The following is a 22,003-nucleotide window of genomic DNA, read 5'->3' as shown; positions in this document are numbered from 1 at the left end:
GAAACTTAATTCCCCCTACCAATAAAAGCCAACACACCATATGCCTTCTTAACAACCCTATCAATCTGGGTGGTAACTTTCAGGGATTTATACACTAGGACACCGAGATCTCTCTCTTCATCTACACTGCCAAGAATTTTACCATTAGCCCAGTACCCTGCATTCCTGTTATTTCTTCCAAAGTGGACTACCTCACACTTTTCCACATTAAGCTCATTTGCCACTTCTCCGTCCAGCTCTGCATCTTATCTATGTCCCTCTTTAAACCACAACATCCTTCAGCACTATCCACAACTCTGCCTACCTTAGTGCCATCTGCAAATTTGCTGACCCATCCTTCTAAGTCCACATCCAGATAATTTATAAAAATGACAACCAACAGTGGCCCCAAAACAGATCCTTGTGGAACACCACTGGTAACTGAACTCCAGGATGAACATTTCCCATCAACCAGCAACCTCTGTCTTCTTTCAGTTAGCCAATTTCTGATCCAATTCACTAAATCACCTTCAATCCTGAAACTCCATATTTTGTGCAATAGCCTACCGTGTGGAACCTTATCAATCACTGAAGTCCATATACACCACATCCACCTGTTTTGTCACCTTCTCGAAGAACTCAATAAGGTTAATTAGGCACAACCTACTCTTCACAAAACTGTGTTGACTATCTCTAATCAAATGATTTCTTTCCAGTTGATTATAAATCCTCTCTCTTAGAACCTTTTCCAACATCTTACCACAACCAAAGTAAGGTTCACTGGCCTATAATTACCAGGGTTGTCTCGGCTCCCCTTCATGAACAAGGGGACAACATTTGCTGTCCTCCAGACTTCTAGCGCTACAGTCGACAATGATGACATAAAGATCAAAGCCAAAGGCTCGGCAATCTCCTCTGTGGCTTCTCAGAGAATCTGAGGATAAATCTCACCAGGCCCCAGGGGTCTTATCTATTTTCAGATCTTCCAAAATTGCTAAAACTGCCTCTTTGTCAACCGCAATCCCATCTAATCTAGTAGCCTGTATCTCAGTGTTCTTACTAACATGGTCCTTTTCCAATGTGAATACTGACAAAAAGTATTCATTAAACGCTTCCCCTATGTCCTCAGATTCCACACACTCCTTTCCATTGCTACCTTTGATTGGCCCTAATCTTACTCTAGTCATTCTTTTATTGCTGATATACCGATAGAAGGCCTTAGGGTTTTCCTTGACCCTATTTGCTGACAACATCTCATGTCCCTTCTGGCTCCTCTTAACCCTCTTTTTAGATCTTTTCTGGCTAACATATAACTCTCAAGTCCCCTAACTGAGCCTTCATGCTTCATCCTCACATAAGCCTTCTTCTTTCTCGTGACAAGAACTTCAACTTCTTTAGTAAACCATGGCTCCCTCTCTCGACAGCTATCTCCCTGCCTGATAGGTAGATTCTTACCAAGGACCCGCAGTAGCTGTTCCTTGAATAAGCTCCACATTTCAAATGTATCCATCCTGTACAGTTTCCCTCCCCATCCTATGCATGTTAAATCTTGCCTAATTGCATCATAATTGCCTTTCCCCCAGTTATACTACTTTCCTTGCGGTATATACCTATCCCTGCCCATTGCTATTGTAAACATAACTGAATTATGGTCACCATCGCCAAAGTGGTCACCTATCTCCAAATCTAACACATGGCTGGATTCATTCCCCAATACCAAATCCAATATGGCATCGCCCCTTGTTGGCCGGTCTACATACTGTGTCAGGAAACCCTCCTGCACACATTGAATACAAACCGACCCATCTAGACTATTTGAACTATTGTATTCCCAGACAATGTTGGGGAAGTTAAAGTCCCCTATAACAGCTACCCTGTTACTCTCACTCCTTTCGAAAACCATCTTAGCTATCCTTTCCTGTACATTCCTTGGAAAATTTGGAGGGCTATAGAAAACTCCCAACAGGATGACCGCTCCTTTCCTGTTTCTAACCTCAGCCCAAACTACCTCAGTGGATGAGTCCTCACGTTCTCACAGCTGCTGGAATACCACCCTTGATTAACAAGGCCCCCCACCACCACCACCGCCGCCATCCCCATCTTCTCTGTTATTACTGAAACATCTAAACCCCGGAATCTGCAACAACCATTCCTGTCCCTCCTCAAGCCATGTCTCTGAAATGGCCACAACATCAATATCCCAGGTACCTTTCCAAGCTGCAAGTTCACCCACCTTATTTCGGATGCTCCTGACATTGAAGTACACACATTTCAAACTAATACTCTGATTGCCGGTGCCCCATCGCAGCCTTGTAAACCTATCCCTGACCTCACTACCCTCAACCTCCTGTACACTGGAACTACAATTCAGGTTCCCATCCCCCTGCTGCATTAGTTAAACACCCCCCCCCCCTCCCCCCATCCCAGAAGAGCATGAGCAAACTTCCCCCCCCAGGATATTAGTACCCCTCTGGTTCAGGTGAAGGGCATCCTGTTTGTAGAGGTCCCATCTTCCCCAGAAAGAGCTTGACTTATCCAAGAATTTGAAACCCTCCCCCCGCACCATCCCTGCAGTTCAGCCCTGCTGTCTCCCTGTTCCTCACTTCACTATCAAGTGGCATGGGCAACAAACCAGAGATAACAACTGTGTTTGTTCTAGCTCTGAGCTTCCACCCTAGCTCCCTGAATTTCTGCCTTAGTTCCCCACCTTTCTTCCTACCTATGTAGTTGGTGTCTATGTGGGCCATGGCTTGGGGCTGCTCCCCCGTCCCCCCAATTGGATCCCATATCTAAATATTTTTGAAATGTTATGAGGGTTTCTGCTTCTATCACCCTTAGGGATTCCAGATTTCCACCACCCTCTGAGTGAAAAAAACCTTTCCTCAAACTTCTCTAAACCTTCTGTCCCTTACCTTAAATCTCTGCACCCCCGTCACTGATCCCTCCCTCAAGGGGAAATGTTTCTTCCTCTCTAGCCTGTCTATACCCCTCAGAATTTTATACTTTTCAGTCATCTCTCCTCACAATCTTATCTGTTGTCAGTCTGTTCCAGTCTGTTCAATCTCTCCTCATAACTGAAACTCAACAGCCCAGGCACCATCCTGGTAAATCTCCAGTGCCTGCACATTCGTCCTAAAATGTGGATTCCAGAACTTCACATTATACCCTAACCAATGTCTTATACAATTTCAGCATCACCTCCCTACTCTTAAACACTCTGCCTAGGCTCGTAAAGGGACATGCACCAAATGCCGCCTTAATCACTTTATCTACCTGTCCTGGTACCTTAAGGGGCCAAGGTCACTGTGTATCTCTGTGCGTCTCAGGGTCCTAACATTCATCATGCATTCACTTAATGTGGAAAATTGCCCAGGTATGTCCTGTACACAAAAAACAGGACAATCCAACCTGGCCAGTTACCACTCCAGCAGTCTACTTTTGATCATCAGTAATGTGATAGAAGGTATTATCAACAGTGCTATCAAAGTTTGGGAGAAGATTTGTAGCTCGGGTGCTCGTTGTTGTGGTTCTGTTCGCCGAGCTGGGAATTTGTCTATCAAGCTAAGCAGTAACCTACTCAAGTGATGTCCAGTTTGGGTTCTGCCAGGGCGATTCAGCTCCTGACCTTAGATGAGCCTTGGTTCAAAAATTCCCATGAGTGAATTTAAAAAGAAGCACACAATCCAAGAATAAACCAAAAAAAATGAGAGCAGTACTAAATTCAACAAAGCAGCAAACAGCTAGGTTTTATGTGGAGTTGGTGTAATATCACATCCTAGGAGATAATCAGTCTTAACCATACCCCAGTGAGAGTCATTGTGTGTGTAAATCAATGTGACCTATACCCCAATGAGAGTCAATGTGGGTGGAAGGATGAGGGAGACTTGTACTCCAGTGATAGAATGTAAGAGTGTGTGTGTGAGAGTGAGAGAGAGAGAGAGATTTTGTACCTCAGTGAGAATCTGTGTTGAATCCAATGTGATTCTATTTTCATTATAAGGGAGAATTACAGAATTGTTACTGCAGAAGGAGCTGCTTGGCCAATCATGTCTGCACTGTTTCTGATACCTAGGGCCAATCTCCTGCCTTTCCCCTATGTCGCTGCTCACCATTCTGTGCAAATAACCATCCAGTGCCCCTCTTTGATGCCTCAATTAAACCTGCCTCCACCACATTTCCAGGCAGTGTATTCCAGACCCTAACTACATGCTGTGTGAAAAAGTTTTTTCACATCACTTTAATCAGTGCCCTCTCATTCATTTTTTTTAAAAGTGGGAACAGCCTCTCTGTATCAACTCAATCCAGACCACTCATGATTTTAAAAACCTCCATCAAATCACCTCTCCATCACCACCTCTCCATCACCACCTCTCCAGGGAGAACAGTCCCAACTCCTTCAATTTATCCTCATTACTGGAGTAAAATGGCAAACTAATGCTGTAGGGTGATGGCAATTATGTTAATTTCTTTGAATGATCTGTGTTCCCAGGGATGAGCATCCTGATCTCATTGAAGAACAGAGAAAATCAGATATTCCTGAAAAGCCAAAGACACCCCAGCAGTTATGGTATAATCATGAGAAAAAGGCGTTCCTGAAAGTTCACCCTGAGGTAAAGGATGCGATATACAGTGAACTGAGAAATGTAGTCACTTTCATCTGCTCCCTGAATGGTGGATTACTTATTCATTAGTCACCTTGCAGTTACATTTAACGTCGAAATCGGTTAGAGTAACATTGTCGTGTGGACTGCGTTGTAATCAAACCAGACCTGGTGGGTTTGGAGTATTCCCTTCACTGCAGGGTATCATAACCAGTATATTTTGTATGAAAATCAGCTGTTTTCATAGTGGCTGTTCCTCATACCAGATCACAGATCACTTCTCTTTGTTGCTTCATTGAGAATGCTCGCATTCATTGCCCATTCCTGTTTACACTTGAACCACCGCAGTCCATGTGCTGTATGTAGACTCAATGTAGGCTGCGGATTTCAGAATTTTCACCCAAAGACACTGAGGGAATGCCAATTTATTTCTGAGTCAGGATGGTGAGTGGCTTGAAAGGGAACTTGAAGGTGGCAGTATCTGCTGCCCTTATCCTTCTAGATGAAAACATTTTAAAAAAAAGGAAGCTGCCTTATATAGAAACATAGAAAGTTGGGAGCAAGAGTAGACCATTCAGATTTTCAAGCCCACTTTATTGTTCAATATGATCATGGCTGACCATTCTTGCTTTCTTCCCATACCCTACAATCCCTTTAGCCTTAAAACCTAGTTCCAACTCCTCTTTAAAGCATTGAATTTTTTTATCACAACCACATAATTCCACAGGCTAACCCCTCTCCGGGTGATGTCATTTCTCTCATCTCAGTCCAAATGGCCCAGCCCATATCCTTACACTGTGACCCCAAGTTCTGGACACACACCCCCATCATCGGGAACATCCTTTTTGCATTTACCCTGTGTTGTGGGTAAATCACCACAAGTTACCTTTAATTCAGCTTCTTATTAAGAAATCTCACAGTCAATTACTGAAACAATAATTCAAACTTTATTGCATGTAGCAACCAAATATTAGGTCCCTCCAATCAACAGGTATAAGCCTGCGAGCCAACTTAGCTATCACCCGATTAATGGTGAAATCTGGTCAGGACTTCATCGGTGATCTGTCTCTGGAAGTTTTCAGGGTTGTCCCCTTCTGCGGTGTTGTTCTTCAAAGTTCTGCTATTGAGTTATGATTCTTATGTAGATTCTCATCCTTTAGTCTCTGAGATGATACCTAGCTTTCTTCAGAGTCTTCCATTTGAGTTGTGCAAGACTGCAGCCAGTTTCGAAAACAGTTTCTACCCAACTGTTGTTAGAATACTGAATGGACTCTCAAACTCTGAGCATTCGCCTGTGTTTTTGTTTTTGCCGCTGTTTACCTAATATTTATTATCTATGCTACTTAACTCTATAATCTGCCTGTATTGCTCGCAAGACAAAGCTTTTCATTGTGCCTCGGTAAACGTGACAATAAATTCAATTCAAATTCAAATGCTTCCTTATTGAAAGTAATTTCTTTGTTATATTTGGCTTAACTGTCTGATCGAAGACACAGCTTTCCTGTAGTTAACTCCTTAAATCCTTCTGCAGGGTAATCTGTTGTCTCTGTGGCCTAAAGCAGCCAGTGTATCAGGCAGTGTCAAAGCAGTTTTTTATGTAATCTCAGAAAGACATAGCTAATTGCTTGAGTGTACATGTAACAGCTTGTCTTTGTTTCTTAACAGCTTATTCCAGTGTTATTGCTGTTTGTAACAGCTTATCTTTTATTGATTCCTCCAGTCCATGAATAGTTATTAAATTTCTTAAGTATCATTTCCTTCTCGTCCTGGTAGAATTTTACAGGTTTCTAGAGGTTCCCCCTCATTCTTCTAAACTCCAAAGAATATACTCCTAACCGATCCAGTCTATCATCAAATGTCTTTCTTGCCATTCCAGAATAGTAGATCTCAATCTACCATTCTAGATAGTATTGAGTTTGGAAGGTGCTGTCTGAGGAGCCTTGGCAAATTTCTACAGTGCATCTTATAGATTGTACACACTGCTGCTACTGAGCTTCAGTAGTGGAGAAAGTGGATGTAGTGCTAATCCAGCATGCTACTTAGTCCTGCATGCTGTTGAACTTGAGTGTTGTTGGAGCTAACTTGTACATTGTTGATGGAGAGACATGGAATCAGAACTTTTAATTGTTTGCTGAAGAATTCTGAGCTTCTGAACAGTTCTTATAGCCACTGTAATTATATAGCTAATCCAGTTCCGTTTCTGCTCAATGGTAACTCCCAGGAAATTGATAGTAGGGATTGGCATTATGGTAATGCCATTGAACATTAGCTTCTTGTTGAAGATGGTCATTGCCTGGTATTTGTGAGATGCAAATGTTTCTTGCTACTTACCAGCTCATATCTGAATATTGTCCAAGCCTTCCTGCATTTGGACACTGATTGCTTCCCTGTTTCTGGATCTCTTCTCCTTTGATTTTCTCCCACAACCACTCTCCTGCATTTACCCTCTAAGAATTCTGTAGGTTTCAAAGCAATCACGTATTCTTTTAAACTGTAGAGGACACAGCTGTAGTTGCCTTAAGCTATCCTTGGAGCCCATAGGTTATTGTGGTGAACAACTACCAATCTATCTATGGCAAATATATCCTCCCCTTTGGTAAGAAGACCAAAACCTACATATGACAGTCCAGGTGTGAGTCTTACAAAGGCTGTCAACAATTGCAGCAGGATATTTTCACTCCAACGTTCTAGAATAAATGAAAACCTAATGATTATGTCTGAGTTACTGTCATAGGGTAGCACTGTCATATAATGATCAAAATTAGATTGATAACATGAAAGTTGGTCAGGTTGCATTTGTCCTGCTTTTAATGAACAGACCTACCTCGGCAACATTTTATATGTGCTGGACAACCTGGCTATGGGCTAATTCTAGAGCACCCACCGGTCTTCAGTACTTTGCTGGAATGTTGTCAAGCCCATAGCCTTTGCAGTATCCAGTGCCTTCAGCCATTTGTGATATCAGGTGGAGTGAGTTGGATTGGTTGAATTGCCCTGTTGTCTGGTGCCTAAGACCCTTGGATGCTCTGAGTTTGGGTTCAAATTCAAAGGATGACATTTCATTAAGTGGTGTGTTCCTGTTTTAAGGTGAGTCCAAAGGAGCTAAAGGATGCCCTTCGCAGACAGTGGTCTCAGCTATCTGATAAAAAGAGACTCAAGTGGATCAGCAAAGCCCTGGAGCTGCAGAAAGAGTATGAGGTAATTTTACTGATCAGCCAGCGACTCTAGTCAAAATCTCTCATTATATGTGAGATTTAGAGAACAAAAACAACAAAAGTGTGGGAGGGTCAGTGCTGAAGGAGTGCCACACTGTTGCAGGATCAGTGCCGAGGGAGCGCCGCACTGTTGGAGGGTCAGTGCCGAGGGAGTGCCGCACTGTCGGAGGGTCAGCGCTGAGGGAGTGCCGCACTGTCGGAGGGTCAGCGCTGAGGCAGTCCCGCACTGTCGGAGGGTCAGTGCTGAGGGAGTGGGCACTGTTGGAGGGTCAGCACTGAGGGAGTGCTGCACTGTCGGGGGGTCAGTGCTGAGGGAGTGCTGCACTGTCAGAGGGTCAGTGCTGAGGGAGTGCTGCACTGTCAGAGGGTCAGTGCTGACAGATTTATTAATGGAGAGCTGCACTTCTTGATGTGTAATATTTCAAATAAGACGTTAAACCAAGGATCTTTGATTTCTCTCGACCTGATGTATTTGGAAGATCATCTCAGGAAATCTTCCAGTTTTTCTGACCAGCATTTATACTTTAAATGAATTTATAAACACAATAATTTTAACGGACAGCTCATGAGACTTTATTCTGAATTATTTTTGTAGGCATCTATGAGAGTTTATGTGGAGGCTCATCCAGAATTGAACTTCGAAGAACCTGCCAAGTCAATTCTAACCAAAGCTGAGAGACAGCTGAAAGATAAATTTGATGGACGTCCTACAAAGCCACCACCGTGAGTATTCTTTACTCCTGACTTGCTCCAGCTTTCACTGTATTTGCAGGCCCACAAATTGGGGGCTGCAGCTCCATATAGTCAGCAATTGGTGATCGGGAGCAGGGAGTCTTCGTAAATTGTTGTTTTATTCTGTTTTCTGAATCTAGAACCCTAGCTTATATGAAATCAGTTGTGTGTTCCCTAAGTTACAGCTGGCATCTAGTGTCAGGAACCCAAACTGGATTAGAGCTCAGGATTAGTTAGAGAGTAAGGCTCCCTCTACACTGTCCTCCATCAAACATTTCCAGGGCAGGTACAGTATGAGATTAGGCACAGGGTAAAGCTCTCTCTACACTGTCCCCTGTCAAACAGTCCAGGACAGGGACAGCAAAGGGTTAGATACAGAGTAAAGTCTGATGCGCTAAGCAGTCTGAATCTTGTTCTTACTGCAGGAATGGGTACTCGTTATACTGTGCAGAACTGATGGTTAACATGAAAGATGTTCCGAGCACTGAACGCATGGTACTATGCAGCAAGCAGTGGAAGGTCATGTCACAGAAAGAGAAGGATACTTACCAGAAACGATGTGAACAGGTGAGAGACACACTGCCTCACAGCTTTCTGCAGAACATCACTGAGTTCAACCATTCACTGGGTGAGACAGTGCCACACTGGACCAGCAAACCAGTTTTTGGTAACTAACCGCAGGCTAATGAATGAAGCTTAGGAAATAGTCGCAGGAGTAGCATCTTTGTCACATTGAGCCTACTCCACCGTTCAGTACAATGAAAGTGGATCATCTACCTCAGTGCCATGTTCCTGCACTCTCCCATTTCCTTTATCATGGATATTGAGAAATCTATTGCAATATTTTGTGAACATGCACAGTGACTGAGGTATGGCCAGAATTTCAAAGATTCACTACCCTCTGAGTGAAAGCTTTTCTTGTCATGACAATTTTGAGCATTTTCCTTTTTGAGATTTATGACCATAGATTGTAAAATGTTGCAGCAGAATTAGGCCATTAGCCCCATTGAGACAGCTGCACCACTAAATTAGAACATGGCTGATCTGATCATCCTCCAACTCCACTTTCTTGCTTTATTCCCAGAAAACCTGATTTCTTTAATGTTTAGAAATTTGTCTGTCTTTGCCTTGACAGCCTTCTGCAGTAAAGAATTTCATAAATTGACTACCATCTGAGGAAAAAACTTTCAATGCTGTTTTAAATGGGCAACCACTTTATTCTGAGTTTATGCCTTCTGGTCCTAGACTTGCGCTCAAGGGGGAATGACATTTCCATATCTATCCTGTCAAGACCCGTAAAACTCTTACATATTTCAATAAGGTTGCCTCTCATTCTTCTGAAGTGTAATGACTACAGGCCCAACCTACTCAACTGCTCCTCAAAGTAAATCCCTTCATAACCAGGATCAACTTAATGAATCTTCTCTGGATTGTTCCAGTGCAAGTGTATATTTCCTTTAATAAGGAACTAAACCTGTTCCCAGCATTCCCTGACTAGAGTCTGACTAGAGTCTTGTGTAGTTTTAACAAAATCTCCTTCTATTACATTCCATTCCCTTTGAAATAAGAGCCAGCATTCCATTACCCAGTGAACTTGGATGCTAACCTTTCTGTGATATCGAACCCCACTAGAACTCCAAATCTCTTCTCTACTGCAGGGTTCTGCAGTCTTTCCATATTTAAATAATATTTAGCTCTTCTTTCTGTCCACCTGATATTTCCCTACATTAAAATTCTGCCAAGTTATTCCTAGTCCTTAACCTATCTGTACCCCTCTGCAGACTCTCTATGTCATCCTCATCCCTTGCCTTCCCACCTATTTTCGTGTTATCTACAAAGTTGGCTACAGCACAATCACTTATCAAAGTTATGACAATATTTGTAAGGAATTGTGTCCCCAGTACTGATCCCCGTGGTACTCCAATAGTAACAGATTGCCTGAAAATGGCCTCTTTATGCCAGCTCTCTATCTTCTATCCATGGTTATATACTACCCCAGCCTCGTGGGCTTTTATATTAAGCAACCTTATCTGCAGTACCTTATGGGAAATCCAAATATATTAGATCTACAGATTCCCTTTACCCTGTCTGTTACCTCCTTAAAGAACTGTAATAAATTTTTCAGACATGATTTCCTCTTCATGAAGCCATGCTGACTCTGTTGAATTATGTTATGCTCTGCTATTTGTACTTTATGACAGACTCAAATGTTTTTCCAATAAAAGATGTTAATCCATTTGGCCTTTTTTACCTTTTGTTTTATCTCCATCCTTGTTTGAATGAGGGAGATATCAGTTTTCTAATCCTTTGAGACGTTCCAGAATCTAAGGATTCTCGAAAGATTACTACCAGCACATCCATTATCTCTGTAGCTACTTCCTTTAAAATCCTAGAAAGTAATCCCCAGCTCAGAGAACTTATTAACCTTTAGCCCCATTATTTCCTCATCCTCATTCTGTAATGGACCTATGTTCACTGTTAACTCTATTTTCTTTTTTTCAATGTTTCCCCTCAATCCCTCCCCTTCATTGACTGTGCCTCAAAATCTCACTGTGTTAACATTATAGCCTCAGCCCAATCCTGTACTTTATGATCAACTAGATGGGGAAATGAATACTGCCCTGCCATTATTACACACATCTCAAGAACCAACATGGAAATAATTTGGAGCTCGCAGCTTCTCTTTCAATCAATAACTCAGGCACTGCGCTCTATTATCATCCGAGTCAAACGTAGTGGGAAGAAAATGCTTACAGTTGGAGATCAGCTTCAGGATATCTCTGCAGGGTAGTGTCCTTAGGCCTAACCATCTTCAGCTTCACCAATGACCTTCCTTCCATCATAAGATTGGAAATGGGAATGGTCACCAATGATTGCAGAATGTTCAGCACTATTTGTGACTACACAGATACTGAAACAGTCCATATCCAAATCATCAAGATCTGGTTAATATCCAGAACCCAAGCTCTGTGAAATCAATTGTGTGTTCCCTTAGGGCTGGCATCCAGTGCCATGAGCCCAAACTGGATTACATCTCAGACATACAGAGAGAGTGAAGCTTCCTCAGACATTGAAACGGCCTATATCCAAATGCATCAAGATTTGGACAATATCCAGAACCTAGATTTGAGTTTTGATCAAGTTTGGTCTTGAGTGGAAGTAACATTTGTGTCCTACAAATGCCAGGCAATAACAATTTCCAACAAGTGAGAATGCATTTTCCCTTGATATTCAATGGTATCACCATTGCTGAATCTGATACTATCAATATCTTTGGGGTTGCCAATAACCAGAAACTGAATTGGACTCTCCATATTCATACATATAAAAACTGTGGCTACATGGTCAGGTCAGAGGCTAGGAACACTACAGCAAGTAACTCACCTCCTGACTTTCCAAAACCTGTCCACCATCTATAAGTCAAAAGTGTGATGGAATAATACTCCCCACTTGCTAGATGAGGCTTGATACCATCTGGGACAAAGCAGCCCACTTGATTGGCACGGCATTCATTCCTCCACACCCACACTCGGTAGCAGCAATGTGTACCGTATACAAAATGCATTTAACAGCTCAGTAAGGCTCCTAAAATACTCAACTCAGCCTCTCTTTCACTAAGTGTGTTGTGCCTGTCATTACACTCTGGATAAAGAGGTTTCTCCAGAATTCTGATTGAACTTGATAATGAATATTTTAGATTTCCAGTCCAAAGATGTGGATGGGCCATGTTAAAATTGCCCATAGTGTCCAGAAATGTGCAAGCTAGGTGGATTAACCATGGGATATGCAGGTTTACAAGGATATAGTAGAGGGGTGGCTCTGAGTGGGATGCTCTTTGGAGGGTCGCTGTGGACTCGACAGGCCAAATGACCTGCTTCCACATTGTAGAGATTTCATGATTCTATAATTTATAGCCCCTGGTTCTGCTATTGGCTGCAAGTGAAGTTGATTGTGTCTGTCCATTTGAATTGTTTCCTAGTTTTAAAGATCTCTATTAGTGCATTCTTCTAACTTTTTAAACATTGAAACAAGTCCTGCCATATTCATTCTTTCTGATAAATATATCTTCTTAGTTATCGTGGAAATCCTTGTAGTGTCTCCAGTTCCCAATAACCTTTTACTATTATTTTTATTTAATAATGAAATATCGGCATCACTGGTAAAGCCAGCATTTATTGCCCACCATTCAGTATTACCATGGCTGATCATCCAATTCGGTACACTGTTCTCACTTTCTCCCCATAGGGTTTGATCTCTTGAGTCCTAAGATCTATATCTCCATCTTTCTTCAATGTTCTGTCCTCAACAGTTTCCTATGGTAGAGAAATGCGCAGGCTCACTACTATCTGGGTGAAGACATTCCTCCTCAGCTGTGTCTTAAAAGCCCTATCCTCAGACTACCCGGTAATCAGGAACATTCTTTCCTGTATCTACCTACACCTTGTCTGGTCCTGTTAAAACCTTAAAGGTTTACTTTGAGATTTCCCCCCCTCATTATTCTTTTCTCTAGCAAAGTAGTCCTAACCAATCCAATTTCTCCCATAAATCAGTCCTTTGAACTGTATGCCTTTCTCAGTCACCTGGGAGAATAGTTAAGAGTTAACCACATTGTTGTGGGTCTGAACTCACATGTAGGCCAGACCAGGTAAGGATGGCAGATTACCTTCTTTAAAGGACATTAGTGAACTAGGTGGGTTTTCATAACAATCAATTTACGGTCACTGTGAACCAAGGCTGTACCTTTTAGAATTGCAGATTTATGAACTGAATTTCAATTAAATTTCACCAATGCCATGAAGGCATTTAATCCCAAAGCATGGGCTGAGTCATCTCAATTACCATCCAGTGACATTATAACAGTGCCATCAATGGATAAATAATGATCCCTTTATTGCCTGTGACTCTCATTTATGACTCTTCCACAGAAAAAGAAGCTTTATGAGACAGAGATGCAGCGATTCCTCGAGGTGAGTAAATAGTGTTTCCTGTGTTGTTGGAATCTACATTCTAAACTGTGCTGTACCTGACCTGGGAGTATTTATTTGGGTCAGTGTAGAGGGACCTTTACTCTGTATCCATGCCTGTGTTGTACCTACCCTGTTTGATTGGGACAGTGTGAACAGATTTACTCATGTGTTTGTGTCGTATATGCTGTCACTCTCTTACTCATCATTTTTTATGCACTGTCAGCCTCCAGCTACCCTCTGTCTAATTATAGAGTCTCTGTGGTTTGTTTAGGAAACTAATATTCATGGCAAAAATTACTACATTTTTCAGAGTCTCCCAGATGAAGAGCGGGAGAGGGTATTACAGGAGGAGAAGATCGGAGGCAGCAAAATAACAAGCAACGTAACAACAAATGTACAGAATAATGGCCCTCAGCGAACAAAATCTGGCAGCCCCACTTCACCAGCTTCACCAACCTGCAAGGTCAGTCCCTGATGGCATGGCTGGGAGCATGAAGGGCCAAACAGCCATTTCACTCTTCAGTCAGATTGTGGCAAATCATTGACTCACTTTTGTCAAAAATCCCTTTGTTCGTTGACCAAAACCTCCATCAATCCCGGTCCTGAAATTTTCAACCACATTTGGAGAATTGTGTTCATTTCTGGGTATCTTGTTTAAGGAAGGACGTAAAACGCTGGAGAGAGTTCAAAGGAAATTTACTGGAATGATTCCAGGAATGAAGGATTTTAGATACAAGGAAAGATTAGAGACATTAGGTTTATTTTCCATGGAGCAGAGAAGATTAAGATGTGACTTGATTGAGGTGCTCCAAAATATGAAAAATTGTGACAGTGTAAAGAAGGAAATTCTGCTTTTACTAGTTGGTGTGTCAGTAATTAGGGGTCACTATTTCAAGATTATCAGGAAGAGAGCGAGGAGTCAGATGAGGTGAAACTTCTTTACTCAGAGTTGTTTGGATTTGGAATGTGCTACCTAGGCGAGTGGTGGAGGCAGATTCCACAGGAGGTTTTGAAAGAAAGCTGGCTATCTATTTGAAAGGGATGAATTTGGAGGGCTATGGAGATAGGACTGGAGAGTCGGACCATCTGGGTAGCTCCTCTGGGATCTAGTTCAGGCACAATAGGTTGAATGGCTGCCTCCTGTACTGTAAACTTCTATGGTTCTAACCAATCCCCAGCTACAAACATATGAATGAGAAACAGGAGGAGGCCACTTGGCCCATCAAGCATGCTCTGCCATTCAGTGAGATAATGGCAGATCTGATTGTAACCACAACTGCACATTTCTTCTTTCCCCCAATAACTTTTGACCCTTTGCTTATCTTTGTCTTGTTTTGGCATTCAGGATAGTGGCACAAGTGTATGTTCCAGACTTTTACTCCCCTTTGCTTCAGGAAGTGTTTTGTGACAGCAGCACTAAACAGCCTGGCTTGACTTTTGAGGTTCTGCCCCCTTGTTATGGATTTCACTTCCCCATCATACCCTTTCAGCTCTTAGTTGTTTGATATCTATTGGATGACTTATCAACCTTTAATAAAAGCTTTGTATATTAAACCAGTCCTCATAATTTAACCCTGTCCTATCCTGATGAATCTGCACTGTAGAGAAAGTGAGGATTGCAAATGCAGGAGATCAGAGTTGAGAGAGTGTTGCTGGAAAAGCACAGCAGGTCAGGCAGCATCCAAGGAGCAGGAGAATCAACGTTTTGGGCATAAGCCCTTCATCAGGAATGAGACTTGTGGGCAGGGGGGCTGAGAGATAAATGGGAGGGGGGGGTGGGCCAGGGGGCCCCACAAGCCTCATTCCTGATGAAGGGCTTATGCCTGCTCCTCTGATGCTGTCTGACCTGCTGTGCTTTTCCAGCACCACGCTTTTGAATCTGCACTGTACCCTCTCCAAGTTCATTCTGAGCTGTGTACAGAACTGAACCCAGTTACTCCACGTTGGCTGTTTGACCAAGGTTCTCAATGAACTATAACTTTGGTTTGTATACCAAAACTTTGAGATCTTACTAAGGTGAAGTAAGTGTTTGTTGCCAATACACAAAACCCAACGACAGAAGCTTTATATTGGAACTGCACAGAGTGCTGCTAATGGTTTTATACTCGGCATAAGAACCTGTGATCTGGGAGCAGGAGTAGGCCACTCGTCCCCTTAAGTCTGCACTGCTGTTCAATAAAATCACATCAAAATGTCTGTTCCCATCTACCTCTGAGAAATTAGATTCCATTGCCTAACAAGAATCTACCTACCTCAAAAATATTCAGTGTTTCCCTCTGCTACCTTCTGAGGCAGAGTATTCCAAAGCTACATAATTCTCAGAACAATCCTCTGCATTTCTGCCGTAAAAGGGAGACCCCCGCATTTTGAAACAATGGCCTTTAGTTCTGGACTGACCCAAAAGAGGGTCCATCCTTTCCACATCCATCTTGTCAAGATCATTTAAAGATATTATGAGCTTCACTTGTCTGAATGTGGGAGGAAGTAGGCCAATTAATTTTGTTCAGCATTTTTAGTTTTATACCAATGCTGTTCTCCTTCAATTCCTCCTTCCAAAAACACCGATGCTTTCCTAGCATTTCTGGGAAGATTTATTTGCATATGTTTCTGTAAAGATAGAACAAAAGTAGTTGTTTCATTGCTCTGCCAATTCCTTGATCTCCATTAAAGGTACTGGCATAGGCCATTTAAGACTAAGATGAGAAGACATTTCTTTCACTATGAAGTGATGATCTGTGGATTTTTAAAAGTATATTATTCATTCATGGCACCTGGGTGCTGCTGGTTAGGCCAGCATTTATTGTCCAACTCTAATTGTTAAGAATCAACCACATTGCTGTGGTCTGGAGTCACGTGTAGTTGGAGTCAGGTAAAGATGGCAGATTTCCTTCTCTAAAGGACATAAGTGAACCAGATCAGTTTTACAACAATTCCATGGTTACGGTTAGAATTAGCTTTTTATTCCAGATTTTTATTGATTGCAAATTTTCATCATCTACCGTGGTGGCATTTGAACCCATGGCCCAGAACATTAACTTGGGGTTCTGAATTACTAGCCCAGTGATAGTACCACTAAACCACCACCTCCCCAGTTCTCTGCCATAGGAAGCTGTTGAGCCAAAACATTGAATGTTTTAAAGAGAGTTAACAGTCGTTCTTAGATCTATCGGAACCAAAAGGTATGGGGTGAAAGTGGGACCAGCATATGGAGTTGGATGATCAGCCATGATCATACTGAATGGTGAAGCAGATTCGATGGGTTGAATGGCCTGCTCCTACTCCCATTTTCGACGATTCTGTGTCTCTGGAGAGAATGGAGTGAGGCAGATGAAGGAGTGGGTGTTCTAAATGTGAAGTGATGCTGCCTGTCTTTGTTCTTAGCATCACAGAGCAGGCCAATCCAGCCCCATTGAGTTCAGTTTTATTGTTAGCTTCCTGCATTTCATTTTGAAAGTTGCACATGATGAGTCGCGCAATCTTATCCTCTTTAAGGAATTGTTTCTCTCATTTTTCAGAGTGTTCCTGAGCGTCCACAGCAGCCCATCTCTGCCATGTTCCTTTTCTTCCAAGAGAAACGAAAGGACAATCCCAATCTAACGGAGAGCGAGCTCACTCGGCAGCTGGCCAGGATGTGGAATGAGTTGTCAGAGAGGAAGAGGGTGAGGATGTTAACCTAGTGCTAGAGGAGGTGTCTGAGATAAAAACACAAAGTACTGGGGAAATTGGCAGCATTTAGGGAGAGAGAAACAAAACAAACGTTTTGACTCCAAAAGATGTTGACTTTGTTGGATTGAGACCAGGGAGTTTGGAAGTGATGTTTATGCTTTTACTTCACTCTGATCTGTAGTAAGAAGCTGCAGATTTTCATTTTGTCAACTTCCTGATTTGTCTGCTGTTTAACTGTAGTGAGTGTCAGATCAAAGCCCCCAGTGGTTTTTGCTGCTAATTGTGGCTTTCTTCTCCCTGAAGCCTATTTCCCTGTTAAACACATTGATGTCTGTCTGAGTCCAATTGGACAACAGACACCTTCTCGGAAAAGATCCAAGATGGCAGCTGAGTAGGATGCTTCAGGCAGAGCACATCCGCTCCATCTGTACCAATTCTATATTTTCCCTCTATTTTTTCTTTCTCCTCTCCTCTCAACCACTGACCTCCCAGCCTTGGAACTTCTGGCCCCCTACCTCACAGCCCGTAACCCCTCGGACCCCAACCTCTCAACCTCTGACCTTGCAACCCCTGACCTTGCAGCCTCTGACCTGGTTGCCGAAGAACTCTTGGCCTTGGAATTCCTGGCCTCAGCACAGACCCTCTCAACACCCCCAATGAGGCAGCCCCTCGGCCTGGCTTGGTGATCTCCCAGCATGTTGGTCTTCAGGGGATACGTGGCGGTCTTTTGGCCTGGCATGGTCTCAAAGTAATACCAGAGCAATCTCCCAGTCTCGTGAGCCTTGAGGTGAAGCCAAGCACGGTCTGGATCAAGACCCAGTGTGGACTGGAGGCTAGGGGTCAACATGGACTGGGTCAGACTTCTGTTTCTCTGTATTTTTCTCCATTTTATAATTTGTTCTTAAATCTGCAGTGCTGTACTTTTGTTTTAACTTCTCTACTTTTCCAAGAACTGTAACTGAAAACGCTGTATCTAGAGACCTCTGTACCTAAGATGGCACCATCTTGCACACTTTACACTGTACCCACTTCGGTACATGTCACAGTAAAGCTGATTAATTTATAAGTACCAGGCCCCTCTCCCACACCTCATCGGATTCATTGTCATTCCAGAGAGCAGTAGTTTGAAGAAGAATATGAGCTAAAGAGTTAAAGAGATCGTGGAATGAGCGCAGGGAGAGTGGGGGTGTTGAGAGTAGGGGGAATGTTGGGTGAATGAGTATGTGGAGAGGGAAGGATGAGTGTGGGAGGGTGTGTGAATATGGGAGAAAGGATGTGGTGTGAGCGCCTGGACACAGGGGAAGCGAGTACTGTTGTGAGAGCCATGTAGTATATTCCAAATTCCGGGCACTGCTTATCGGCTCTCTTTGTTTTACCGTGCTTCAGGAGAAGTACAAGAGGATGGAAAGAACCTTGAAAGCAGAATACGAGCAAAGGATGCAGAACTTCCTGAAAGAGAAGAAGGAAGCTGGATCCACAAGGAAAGGGAAGTGGCCTGAAAGCCCCAAAACTGCTGAGAAGATCTGGGAGCAGACAGTGATCAATGATTACACTGCAAAGCACCGGGTATGTATCCAGTGGGACCGAGCCCCTGTCTTTCCAAGTCAGGGTAGTGAGTGGTTTGGAGGTGGCGTTCCCATTTATCTGCTGTCCTTGTCCTTCTAGATAGAAGTGGTCATGGATTTGGACGGTACTGTTGCAAGAGCTAAATTTTAGTGGTGCAGTCTGACTTCCTTAAACTGACCTGCAGAAGGTGCTGCATCTCGATTGCTCCACATCTACATCTAACCAAAGAATAGACTCCAAAGCCTGCACTGGAGACTATTCAGTCTGTCATGTCTGCAGCAGCTCTCCAACCAGGCGTTCACTGAATGCCAGGCCCTTGCTTCTTCCTTATCATCCTGTGCATTCTCTTGCCTTTCTGGTAAAGGCTGTATTTCCAGAGTGAAGTCTCACCCACTCTTGCTGCTTCTTGAAAAGAAGCTAAATCTGTTCTCCCCTAAGAGGAGATCTTATTGACATTTTAAATACTATGAGGGGTCCAAATAGAATAAATGGAGAGAAACTATTTCTGCTCATAAAATGATCAAGAATGAGAGGCAATAGAAAAGAAGTGAGTCTGTTGTGAAAAATGGAATCATTGCTGGAGGCAGGTTTAGTCGAGGGATTGGATGAATGTTTAGATAGAAACAATATACAAAGTTACAAGGAGAACAAGGAGAAAGTGATGGTACTCATTTGGGGAGCCAGGGCAGGCAGGATGGGTTGAATGGCCTCCTGTGCCATATCAGTTCTGAGATTCTGTAATCTGGTTCGTTGATGTCTTTTAGAGAAGGAAATCTGCTGTCTCTACCTGGTCTGATCTACATGTGGCTCCAGGCCCATAGAAATGTATTTGACAGTTAATTGCTATCTGAAATGCCCCAGTAAGTCATTCAGTTTGAGGGTAATTGGAGATAGGGAGTAAATGCTGTGACTTTGCCAGTGATATTCATGCCCCATGAGAGAGTGAAGATGAAAAAGTCACCCAAGCACAAGGGTGTACCTATATGCAGATACACATACAGTCACAGACATGCATATGGACACATGCAGGTACACAACATGCATTCACTGATAAGAGTGTGTCCCCCCTGTATGCATTAGAAATAAGTACCTCGGTGGGAATTCCCTGGAGAGCCACCTGTCCCTCACTACCTCCAACTCTGTCATTCCTGGATTCTAAAGACTCGCAGTGTATTGTGAGTTCAATCTTGCTGTTTTAATCCTTTTTACTGATTGTGTCTCATGCTCATAGAATGACCGCAAGAAAGCTCAATCAGCAATGGAGGCTGCTTGGAAGGCAATGGAGAAGAAGGAGAAGATTCCTTGGATTAAGAAGGCTGCAGATGATCAGAGGAGATATGAGGTGTGCTGGACTCATTCTCCTCCTTATCCTCTTCTACTAGCTCCATTCCCTTTACTCCCAAAGGTCCTCAGGTGTTGTTGGTGGGTAGATCCTGGGTTCTGATTGCCCTGGAGATTCCTCACCACATGGAGGTCCAAGCAAGAAGACCAACTTGCATTTATGTAGTAACTGCCACAAACTCCAGTCCCAGTGCCTTCTCATTCAAAGCTTCAGTTTTGTGCTAGTATCATGGATTATATGTCTGTATTCCACTAATACCCTATGAATGAAACAGCAATGTGACGATGAGCAGGTATTCTGCACTTTGTGATGTTCAGACATAGATATCAGTCAAAACACTGAGGACTAATTCCCCTGTTTCCATTCAAAATAGTGCTATGGCTTCAATTTAATATCAAGAACAGTTTCTTCCCTGCCATTATTAGATTGATCAATGAATTCTGTAACATCAGGTAATGTTGATCTTGCTTCGTGTACCTCCTCTATGCCTCACCGTCTCTAAGCACCCTATGCTCTGTCTGTCCCTACTTACTATGATCTGCCAATACTGCTCACAAACAAAGCTTTTCACTGTTTAGGTATCTATGAATATGATAAATCAAATCAAATATCTGAAACACAATATCCCAACACAGTGCAACACTCCCTCAGCACTGACTCTCTGACAGTCAGCACTACAGTACTAATCCTCTGACACTGTCGTGCTCACTCGGTACTGACCTTCCAACAGTGTGGCAGTCCCTCAGTAGTAACTGCCTGACAGTACTAACTCTCCAAATGTGCAGTGTGCCTTCAGCACTGACCCTCTAAAAGTGCAATGCTCCCTCGGCATTGACCCTCCGACAGTGCGGCACTTCCTTGGCATTGACCCTCGAACAGTATGACACTCGCTCAGCACTGACCCTCCGACAGTGCGGCGCTACCTCAGCACTGACCCGCCGACAGTGCGGCACCCCCTCAGCACTGACCCGCCGACAGTGCGACACCCCCTCAGCGCTGACCCGCTGACAGTGCGGCTGTCCCTCAGCACAGACCATCTGACAGTGCGGCACCCCCTCAGCACTGACCCACCGACAGTGCGGCACCCCCTCAGCACTGACCCGCCGACAGTGCGGCACCCCCTCAGCACTGACCCGCCGACAGTGCGGCACCCCCTCAGCACTGACCCGCCGACAGTGCGGCACCCCCTCAGCACTGACCCGCCGACAGTGCGGCACCCCCTCAGCACTGACCCGCTGACAGTGCGGCTGTCCCTCAGCACTGACCCTCCGACAGTGCGGTGCTACCTCAGCACTGACCCACCGACAGTGCGGCACCCCCTCAGCACTGACCCGCCGACAGTGCGGCACCCCCTCAGCACTGACCCGCCGACAGTGCGGCACCCCCTCAGCACTGACCCGCCGACAGTGCGGCTCTCCCTCAGCACTGACCCACCGACAGTGCGGCACCCCCTCAGCACTGACCCGCCGACAGTGTGGCACCCCCTCAGCACTGACCCGCTGACAGTGCGGCTCTCCCTCAGCACTAACCCACCGACAGTGTGGTATTCATTCAGCATTGACCCTCCGACACTGCAGCAGTCCCTTACACACTAAAGACGTAAAGGTGGATAAATTCCCAGGATCTGTTCAGGTGTACCCTAGAACTCTGTGGGAAGCTAGAGAAGTGATTGCTGGGCCTCTTGCTGAGATATTTGTATCATCGATAGTCACAGGTGAGGTGCTGGGAGACTGGAGGTTGGCTAACATGGTGCCACTGTTTAAGAAGGGTGGTAAGGACAAGCCAGGCAACTATAGACCAGTGAGCCTGACCTCGGTGATGGGCAAGTTGTTGGAGGGAATCCTGAGGGACAGGATATACATATGTTTGGAAAGGCAAGGACTGATTAGGGATAGTCAACATGGCTTTGTGTGTGACAAATTGTGTCTCACAAAT

General features: G+C 43.8%; 1 protein-coding gene across 5 annotated transcripts in view; it reads left to right on the top strand.

The window, feature by feature from the left end:
* ubtfl (upstream binding transcription factor, like) overlaps positions 1 to 22,003 on the top strand; it is a 56,377-nt gene that overhangs the window by 16,770 nt on the left and 17,604 nt on the right. For all 5 annotated transcript variants that reach the window (XM_072569623.1, XM_072569622.1, XM_072569624.1 and 2 more), the window contains 9 exons: positions 4,469 to 4,589; positions 7,668 to 7,778; positions 8,391 to 8,518; positions 8,953 to 9,094; positions 13,453 to 13,494; positions 13,805 to 13,957; positions 17,010 to 17,153; positions 18,547 to 18,726; positions 19,958 to 20,068. In XM_072569623.1, the coding sequence (XP_072425724.1) occupies positions 4,469 to 4,589; positions 7,668 to 7,778; positions 8,391 to 8,518; positions 8,953 to 9,094; positions 13,453 to 13,494; positions 13,805 to 13,957; positions 17,010 to 17,153; positions 18,547 to 18,726; positions 19,958 to 20,068 (1,132 nt within the window). The remainder of the gene's footprint in view (positions 1 to 4,468; positions 4,590 to 7,667; positions 7,779 to 8,390; positions 8,519 to 8,952; positions 9,095 to 13,452; positions 13,495 to 13,804; positions 13,958 to 17,009; positions 17,154 to 18,546; positions 18,727 to 19,957; positions 20,069 to 22,003) is intronic.

This window comes from Chiloscyllium punctatum, chromosome 5 (assembly GCF_047496795.1).
Source record: "Chiloscyllium punctatum isolate Juve2018m chromosome 5, sChiPun1.3, whole genome shotgun sequence".
Lineage (NCBI taxonomy): Eukaryota > Metazoa > Chordata > Chondrichthyes > Orectolobiformes > Hemiscylliidae > Chiloscyllium > Chiloscyllium punctatum.
This window is presented reverse-complemented; position numbering and strand designations above follow the sequence as displayed.